This window comes from Malus sylvestris, chromosome 15, assembly GCF_916048215.2.
Source record: "Malus sylvestris chromosome 15, drMalSylv7.2, whole genome shotgun sequence".
Taxonomy (NCBI): domain Eukaryota; kingdom Viridiplantae; phylum Streptophyta; class Magnoliopsida; order Rosales; family Rosaceae; genus Malus; species Malus sylvestris.
In genome coordinates this window covers 25439284-25449400 of record NC_062274.1, presented here as the reverse complement: position 1 = coordinate 25449400, position 10117 = coordinate 25439284, and the positions used below count along the sequence as shown (strand labels likewise).

At 36.4% G+C, this 10117-nt stretch overlaps 1 protein-coding gene across 2 annotated transcripts; it reads right to left on the bottom strand.

Annotated features, from left to right (window-relative positions):
- Nucleotides 1–2984: 2984 nt before the first annotated feature.
- LOC126604135 (PI-PLC X domain-containing protein At5g67130-like) lies at nt 2985–9317 on the bottom strand. Of its 2 annotated transcripts, none has more exons than XM_050271253.1 (9): nt 8913–9317; nt 8723–8824; nt 8506–8628; nt 8253–8390; nt 4844–4942; nt 4165–4468; nt 3752–3975; nt 3411–3497; nt 2985–3323 (listed from the first exon to the last, which is right to left on the bottom strand). In XM_050271253.1, exons 2-9 carry the CDS (start codon nt 8801–8803, stop codon nt 3141–3143), a joined length of 1239 nt encoding a protein of 412 aa, XP_050127210.1. In that variant the 5' UTR covers nt 8804–8824; nt 8913–9317; the 3' UTR covers nt 2985–3140. The 2 variants fall into 2 exon arrangements, with proteins under 2 accessions (XP_050127210.1, XP_050127208.1); XM_050271251.1 differs by having other exon boundaries at nt 8936–9315.
- Nucleotides 9318–10117: the final 800 nt, after the last annotated feature.

Genomic DNA, 10117 nt, shown 5'->3' with positions numbered 1-10117 from the left:
TCTCTAGAGGTACTTTACGGTGTAGATAGATTCGATTGCTCCGCAAAACATCATCAGGGACTCAAGAATTGTTGATTTCCCCATCATCACTATCTCATCCACTTGGTCTGCAGATGCTCCATATGCAAGCATTCGTAAGGCAACAATAATTTTTTGCTCAAGAAGGAGACCCATAACACCAAAAACATCATTCTTTAACACAAAGTAAGAATCATGGTTGCAAACAACAATCGTGATTTTGTTGAACAAATGTCGTTCCATTCTAAAACGACGTCTAAAGTACGTATCAGAGAATGCACTATTACAGACAAAATAATCATCCAAGAGTTCCATACCTCGTCGTTGCCTGCTTCTATCAAGGTTTCCGGAACGGCTAAGCCTGCAGATCTGACCCACAACTTGGATAACTCGACAGGAATGTGAGGCTTTGCCCATTCTTGCTTCGTCATCTATCCTTCTACGTTTTTCATCATCTTCCCTCTCATTTTGGGTTACTTGGAGATTGAACATTCATTCTAATTGGTTAAACAATTCTTCTTCTTGCTGATCGATTTCCCACATCATCCTTGAAAAAGAAGACATTGTAAGAAGGAAGCAGAAATTATGAATAATGATACAACTTTTGATTTTGGTGAAGAAAGAAGCAGAAACTATGAATAATGATAGAGATCTTCAGAAAATTTGTGTGAGATTTCTGAGGATGGATGGTGAATTATATGGAGGTTTCAAAAATGATTAGGTTGTAGATAATGCCACATGGCATTCCGTCATTCGTTAAAAATATGGTCGAAATCTATCCTCAAAGATTATAAACAGATTGTGACACGTGAAGTGACGTGATTGATTAAAAATCTTATCGGAAATCTATCATCAATGATTCTGAAAAGGTAACGACACGTGGCACGACGGTAGTGGATAAAAATCTTATCGAAATCCATCACCAATAATTGTCTTTTCGGATAATGACACGTGGTGCAACGAGAACGATTAAAAATCTATCCGAAATTACAAATTAAATTATTTTGTATTATTTTATAAATAAAAAAAATACTAATATTTTATTACCTATTGCCAAGGCTATTCATTGTAGGGGTGGACATGCAAAAAAAAAATACTATTCATTAAAGATAATTGCAAAAAACAATTACTATTCATTAAAGATAATTAATATTTATTAAGTAGATTAAATAGTGAATAACCAGGGAACTTTTCCGGTGGAACTGCTCTAAAAGTAGTTGGTGGATTTTGATCATAAACTGTGGCCCTAGCCCCTCCAGTAACGTGGCTTTTGTTATGAGTGGGGAAACTTGGAGTCGTAAACGGAGACAGCATGACTGTGTGCAAATAAATAGCACTGCGGCCCATGAGAGTTTGGGTGAGAAAACTTTCAGCTTCACGGTCCCATCGTCACAAAATCTTTTTAATTCACGCGGTAAAATATAAGTGGGCGACATCATTAATATTTTATAATCATAATTATTGTATTAACAAGTAAATACACGTGCTAGTCAACTGTTAACTAATATCGTAAGGTGGTGTGACCATTGGGCTTAGGAAACTTCATTCCTCCAAATGAAATTTTTTTAGTTATGACGAGAATATAGATGATATATTACGTGTTTTTATGTAAGTAGTGAAAAATTTTAATTTTTAAGTTATTGACCTCTTAACACACATAACCTATCATTTATATAAGAACACGTGGTGTACCACCTCGTGTGATGGTCACACTGAAAAATCTCTCGCTCGAAATGTAAAAGGTGTTGAAGGGATTAGGATTCTCTCCCCTCCTCTTTTTATCCCCTTCCATCCATCCCTCTCATATTCTCTATTTTGGCTTTCTCTTTCTATAAAAAATTAATATAAAATATTAACATAGTTTAACCGTAATCGTTCAAATAGAATGAGAGAGAAAATAAGGGAAAAAAAGAGAAAAAAGAATCCTACTTCGTGTTAAAGACGGCTGCATGGCCTCCGTTCATCCCCATCCTCCTGAATGGAAGGGATCTTCTGTACTTGTTGCAGTTTTATTACTATGAAAGTTTAATTCTTGGTTCCCTCCACTTCCAAAAATATCTTAAGATAAAAGGAAAATGATATAACTTCAAGGTCACTATTTATTCTTTTATTTTTGTTTTTGATGGAAAAACTATTAACTTTGGGAAGAAAAATATGATTTGGACTTAAATTTTCAAAGGGAGATGTGTAGGTACTAGCTAAACCATCCTCTTGCCACACTTCTAGGCAACTGGGAATAAATTTAGGTTAGTGTTATTCACACATCTATTTTTACTTTTTATACATTTCTATCCGTTTTCGACCGTTGAATCGAATAAGTTGAAGAAAATCAATGCCAAAGATTAACAAGGGTGTGTGAGAGGTAAAAATGAGAATGTGAAATGCATTTTCCTAAATTTATTAATGAATTACTGGACTTTGCAGGTTTGGAGAAATTCTAAGGTCCAGTTTGCGGACCATTCTACGACCTAACATTATGTTTGGATGAGGGAAATAAATTTGGAATTTGGATAAAAGTCAGAATTTGTAAATTGACATGCACGTATTATCTTGTTTGGATTCATAAACATAGAAATTTAGAATTTCCGCGTGAAAAAGAACTTGGAATTTGGGACCTCCAATTCCCAAGTTTAAATTTCATGTACATAGATGTCATTTCCCAATTTCTATGATTTAGAGCTTAAAAATAAAAAAATTTCGTATTCAATTCCATTGTTCTTTTAGGCTAATCAAACAAGAAAATTCATAAATTCTAGAAAATAAAATCCCGTCAATTCAATTTTCGTCATTTTAAAATTCCTTGGTAATTTTAAATTTCTTCATCCAAACATAGTGTAAGATTCCAAGTTTTCACTTATTTCAACTTAAAAGAAACTTCCCGCTAAAAAGAATAAAAAGAAAAGAACCTACAGAGACTCTTTTCTGGTTATGGCAAAATTCAGAAAATAAAAGGGACGAAGAGAAACTGACTGTACAAAGTATATTAACTTGTTACAATATTGAATAGATATTTACCTCAAGACCCCAAAATAATGGAGGCATCAATTTTTTTCTCCCAAAAAAATGCATCGTGGTGGTTTACAAATTACAAGGGAGGGTAGCAATCAAAAGTAGATAACAAATTATACCCGAATTGAGAGAATTGTAGCCAAAATTGTTCCAGACAACCAAAGCAAGTGGACTGATTGTCCCTGAGAAGCGAAGTTACTGGGACTTGGTAGAGCGGATGTGATGGCGGCGGCAGGTGGCGGCGGAGCAAGTTTTGGGACGTCGCATGAACCAAATGTAACGTTACCACCGTTGACCTGCTCATAAAAGATTGGAAACTAAGATGAATTTCATATTTGCCTTGTTTGACAAGTTACAAAGTTCTGATGGTAAATTTTGCGAACCTTGCAGTAAGTGATTCTGTCACAACCACATGTCAGATGGCCATTAGCTTCATCCACTGCTTCTGAAGCTCCCCCACCATCACTTTTCTTCAACACAGAAACCAAAATAGGTTTAGGCAAATGCGTGCAAATTTGAGCTTTTTATGAAAGTAATTTTCGTACTCTCTTTTTCTCCCCTTGCACTCCATTTTTCTCTAGCCATTGAATTGAACAAACCGCAGGAAAACTAAGGACAAATAAGAGGAGTGCCGAAGGAGAAAAGGGGAGCGTGTCACTACCCGTCCTGATATCTACTTGACATCGTTTCCAGGAGTTTTCAACGAAAATGTCTCACCATATACCTCATAATAATCAACAGCAATGAAGTTCGGCCACCGTTTCCCGGCTGCTTCATAGCAAGTTTTCGACGCGCTTAGTAAGGGAGCTGAATTGTCCATGCAAGATGCTGATGCATTTGGAAGATCACGAAAGAAGTTCACGAGAACTAATGATCTAGATTTTGTGTTCATGGGAGATGATTCAGCACGATTTGGACATGAACCAGGTATAATTCCTCCACTTCCATCTGAGAATATAGTACACAAACAAAATTAAGGAAAATCTTCAGACAGGAATTAAATTTTACACGTGCATTAATAGAATGATATGTCACATACTACACATACAAAATTCAGGAAAACTCGGGAGCAAATATTAAACTAACAATCTGGTGAAGTGCTTGACATCTTGAAACGTTTGAAAATGTAGGACTCACATTGATTTTCCACGACATAGTTCCACTCGTAAGCAATTCCCTCTGACGCCTCCTTAGCTCTCTTAGAGGTGAAGACCACCAACCGCTGATTATTCTGGACCATATCATCGACAGTTGGCCAATCTTCCCCGTTCTTTGGCATCCGAGCAATTGGGAACCAAAAGTTTTTTAGGCCAGCTCCCTCAAAGACCTTTGTCAGGCCCGATGGAGATTCCACATAATCTTCAATAAAAATGGTGACAATCTCTGAGGGGTTGGCTTCCAAAAAGGCTTTAATTTCTCTCAGTGTGTTAATAGCAGGTTGCTGCGGATAAAATTGGTCCACACAAGCAAAATCAAGAGCAGCAATTTACTTTTCAACCTTTAAAACTATAAAGTAAAGCGAGTAAAGGCTCATTTGGGATTGCATCTGCGGGAAACTTCTGCTCGTTCAAAACATGCTGAATTTTATTAAAAATCATCCTGAAGAAGAATATGATAGTTGCTTCTCCAAAAACGTTTCTAAGACCCAGAAGCACCTCTAACTGTTTCTATAAAACGCAGTAAGAAGTGCTTTTGGTTGTCAGAAAGAACTTTTAGCCTTTCCACAAGCAATCCCAAACGGACAGAAATATTTAAGCATGATGTTTTTCCTTTAATTCAAATTCAATTTGGCAAAAGCATAATTTGAAGCACTTACAAATGCAGTGAAGTTGTAACATTTGCCACCAGACGAGTGACATAACCAGATGTCATTGTTGAAGTCATACATATCCAGCATAAACCCTCGGACGCCATTCTACCATTCAACAACATAAAACACATAAAGGATCTTTAGCAGGCCAGTTGAAACAAGTTTAAATTAATACGGATGGTGTTTGTGAGGGAGATTCTGGTAGGACTGGCTGTGACAGTGTTTTTCGTGATTAACAAGGGTGTGTGATTGGGGCTTTCAGTTCTATTCTGAATGTTCCTAGTGCTCTACATGCCGAAGTCTTAGCGATCATCAAATCAATTGAGTTGGCTTGGCTTCATGCTTGGTATATTGTTTGGATTGAAACAAATTCAAAGTTAGCCATTCATTTCTTTAGTTCTCCTAATCTGGTCCCTTGGCAACTTCGGGTGGTTGACAAAATTATTTTGGAGCGACTTCGACTTGTGTCATTTAAAGTTTCTCCTATTTTCCGTGCGGGTAATCAAGTAGCAGATGCTTTAGCAAACTATGGTGCTATTAGCTCTAGTTTTTCTTGGTGGGATTCATGTCCCACTCTTATTTCTTTTTTCTGTCTTCGTGATTGGTTGGGCATGTCTAACTATCGTTTCATATAGGCTGTTTCAACCTTTATTGTAACAATTTTTTCTTCGATGTTTTGGCTACATGTCCACTCGTTTGTACTCTTCTCTTTTCCTTTCTAGTAAATTTTGGTAGGCTTGGTGCTTGAGGTTTATTTCTAGTTCATGTATATGCCAGATTTAAACGGTCAGATATCCAAATATACGATGGATTCTTTGAGTTCAAAGTACTTTACTGCAAAGTCTTTATACCAACACAACCGAAGAAGTTGAGGTTCTATCATAAAATTAATTGGCAATATGAGTAGCCTGATAATTTATAAGCACATGCAAGGTCCATTCCTTCTCCAATGTGAGATTGATACTCTCAACACTCGTCCTTACGTGTGACGAATTTTCAAGCCTTAGCACGCTAACAACACAAATTAGGTGACATGGAGCATATGTGGTCATTGGGTTTCACATGACAACCTATTCTAATGCCATGTAGAAGTTGAGGTTTCACCATAAAATTAATTAACAATATGAAGTGTGACCCAATTTTTTATAGGCACATATTTTTTTTATTTTATATTTATTTATATGGATTGATACTGTCAACAACAACACACACCAAGAGTTGAACATGAGCCAGCTTGACCACATCAATGATCTAGCAAATTGCCACGTCATCAGACATATATTGTTTTTGTCAAACCATGAAATAAGTAAAGATATAAAGGAAGGATAACCTAGAAAATCAAACAGTTGCCTGGTCAATACTGTGGAGCAAAAAATAATAACAAAAATCCTAGAGGTGACACGTAGATTTAATTTCAAAGAATATAAGATTGTTCTCATTAAACGGGTGTTCAAGCAGCTAACTACGATTGCTCAAAGCTTCCCTACTCGTGACATGAAAAAGTCAAAGATCAACTCCGTCAAATAAGTAATACCTATCACAATCAATTAATGATACTTCTACCATTATCCCAAGATATTTTTTCCTAATTAATATATTGAGAATATTTTTTTTCTCATTCATCCAATGAATGACACATCTTGGCCAATATGATGCCACCATGTGTAGGTCTACTCCCTACCCTATGGTCAACCACTCTTCCTACGAATACCTCAATCTCCACCAAATTTTGGTAAGCTTTTTGCTACGCATACAAAACCCTAAACACTCACTTTTTCAGAGATACTGACTTAGGTATCAGAGATCCATTAGCTAAACCCCAACCTCATGGGCTCATGAGGCCTTGGTCTTTGATCAAAGGTGTTGATTGTTTTGTATGTACAAATTCGTCAAGACTGAAGATGGAAAATTTTTGCTACCACAAACATATCCATGATTTGACTAGGATGATGCTATCTATATATCTATTTTTACTGTCCACACATCCCTTTTAATTTCTAATTTTTTTTCCTTCAATTTACTCAATCAGACGGTCAAAAGTTGAGATGGGTGCTTAAAGGTAAAAAAGAGTATGTCGCTCCCTCCTTTGACTACCGTTTGATTACACACCAGCCCACCACACCGCTTGGCATGCAAAGAACACAATTCCCGCTTAATTTAGTCAAATTAGTTAGACACATATTTTTTTATAATATGAAGTGTGACCCAATTTTTTATAGGCACATATTTTTTTTTTATATATATTTATTTACATGGATTGATACTGTCAACAACAACACACACCAAGAGTTGAACATGAGCCAGCTTGACCACATCAATGATCTAGCAAATTGCCACGTCATCAGACATATATTGTTTTTGTCAAACCATGAAATAAGTGAAGATACAAAGGAAGGATAACCTAGAAAATCAAACAGTTGCCTGGTCAATATTGTGGAGCAAAAAATATAACAAAAATCTTGGAGGAGACACATATTTTTAATTTCAAAGAATATAAGATTGTTCTCATTAAATGGGTGTTCAAGCAGTTAACTACGATTGCTCAAAGCTCCCCTACTCATGACATTAAAAAGTGAAAGATCAACTCCATCAAATAAATAATACCTATCACAATCAATTAATGATACTTCTACCATTATCCCAAAATATTTTTTCCTAATTAATATATTGGGAATATTTTTTTCTCATTCATCCAATGAATGACACATCTTGGACAATATGATGCCGCCATGTGTAGGGCTACTCTCTACCCTATGGTCGACCACTCTTCCTACGAATACCTCGATCTCCATCAAATTTTGGTAAGCTTTTTGTTACGCATACAAAGCCCTAAACACTCACTCTTTCAGAGATACTGACTTAGGTATTAGAGATCTATTGGCTAAACCCCCAACCTCATGGGCTCATGAGGCCTTGGTCTTTGATCAAAGATGTTGATTGTTTTGTAGGTACAAATTCGTCAAGACTGAAGACGGCAGATTTTTGCTACCACAAACATGTCCATGATTTGACTAGGATTATGCTATCTATATATCTATTTTTACAGTCCACACCTCCCTGTTAATTTCTAATTTTTTTTTCAATTTACTCAATCATACGGTCAAAAGTTGAGATGAGTGCTTTAAGGTAAAAAAGAGTATGTCGCTCCCTCCTTTGACTACCGTTTGATTACACACCAGCCCACCTCACCGCTTGGCATGCAAGAACACAATTCCCGCTTAATTTAGTCAAATTAGTTAGAGCCGTTGACTCTTTATTTTTACACCAAAATTTAATCATTTATAGGTAATTCAGATAAATACAGTGTAATTATTATCGAAAAAGAAAAAAATATATATATACCAAAAACAAAAAACAAAAAACCAAAAAAGGGTAAAAATGCAGGGTAGAGAATACTTGAAGAAAAGAAACTTACTTTGAGTTGGTTGGCAACGGTATCGTTCTGGTTCATGGGAGCAATAATTAAGGAACCGGTGGAGGACCTGACTCCAGCTTGAGAGAATGCGTTATGGGTGGTTAGCCATGAATACCGATTGAATGGTAGACCTTTCACCTTCAATTACCATCATTAATTACATTATTAACTAATCACCATTTGCAAATTAATTAACAACACTAAAACCAAACAAATGTTTAATTACGTAATTAATTAAGGAAAAAATGATGACCTTTGATGTGGGACTCGTGGGTTGAATCCGGGTGCATCTGGGTCGGGTGTTGCCATTTGCAGCGCATGTTTGGCAGCTCGAACCGGCGTCGCAGTCGCGATCTTTCGAACACGTCTCTCCGATCTGTTTGCCATTTAGGAAAAACCCAGAAAATTAATTTATATTCAGAATTGAAGATAATGCGAGCTAATTAAATGCGGTAAATAAATAAATAAACCTTGAGGCAGAAGAAGGAAGAAAATAAGCAAACTGCAATGAAGAGAGCTTGAAGCTGGAGATTATTTAATAAAGTTGCCATCTTTTGATATTCCCTGGAACCCTGCAATGGTGAAGTAACAAGCAGAAGAAAAGGGTAAAAAGGGTTTATGGGTTTGCAACAAAGGAAAGAGAGATTTTGAGAATGTTACCCAAAGGAGGAAGCTTTTTTTACCTCAAATTCCCAGGCTTCTCTCTGCTTTTTTGTTCTTTGTTTTTATAGCAATATCAAGGTAAAGATTTATCGAGAGAGAGAGGGGGAGTAGGGGGAGATAGAGAGAGAGTGGGAGAGTGAGATGAGAATTATTTTAAATAACAAATAAATAAGAGAAAATGAGAAGTACTTGGAAGAGATAGTGGCAGTTGGGGTTTTAATTTCGCTCTCTTTCCTGAGGAAGGTGTGGGGTTGGGATATATGCTGGATTGTGGGGATGTTTTTGTTTGGACGGACATTTCCTGAAGCTGCTACATTACAATTTCCACAATTTTACAACACATGGGAATGGGAATGGGAATGGGAATTAGGGGAACAGGAACGCGGATTGGGGAGATAACAAGAGGAAAAGAGCATGGAAGGTGGAAATGTGATGGGTTGTTTGGGGGTAACAGGTCGGGAGGAAACGCGTCGGCATGCGTTAGGTGCGGAACTCTTTTGTCACTTAGCATTTTTCATTTCTTTGCTTTTTCACTTTCCTATATATTAGCAAAGAGCACACACTTTATGTGTATGAACAACCGTCTACCTCATTCCACGTTCTCTTCAAGCGCAACTGCTTTAATTCATTCAAACTATTAAAAAAACATCATGATTTCACTTAACTGTATGAAAAAATGATGGTGAGACAATTTCTCTTAATAAGTGCATATTTTTATCTTATGTAAATATTTTGATACAAAATTACTATTTTGCCCCCCTTATGTAAATATTGTGCATCAAAAGTGAGGGCAAAATAGGAAAAAGGGGATATGATTGTCATTTTGTCAAAATGTACAAAATTACTATTTTGCCCTCCTCATCTCAACTTTGTGTATTAAATATAAGGGGCAAAATTGGAAAAAGTGGGCAAAAAGGTTGACAAGGTGTGTTCTCTTAATAATATAGATAATGATATTATTTGAAAAAAATAATGATTAATTATCTAAAGCTGTCCAACCTTTTAATGTCATTTTAAATTGGTCTTAACATTTTTAAACATTACAAACAAGTATCCAACCTATTGAAAATGTCACACTACAGTGCACGAGGCCACACCTGTTTGCCATAGTTAACGCAAGTCTCGGGCACCTAAAACGTCTCCTGACCACTACTCTAATTGAAGGGCATATGTGATAAAGTCGACCGGCCAGCAAGTAAAGG

Excerpts from the sequence above, each read along its gene's own strand:
- LOC126604135 (XM_050271253.1), bottom strand. The coding sequence starts at position 8,803 with ATGGCAACTTTATTAAATAATCTCCAGCTTCAAGCTCTCTTCATTGCA. Across the intron at positions 4,469-4,843 it reads GTTACAACTTCACTGCATTT|CAACCTGCTATTAACACACT; the intron begins GTAAGTGCTTCA and ends TTTTATCCGCAG. Across the intron at positions 3,324-3,410 it reads ACAGAATCACTTACTGCAAG|GTCAACGGTGGTAACGTTAC; the intron begins GTTCGCAAAATT and ends TTTTATGAGCAG.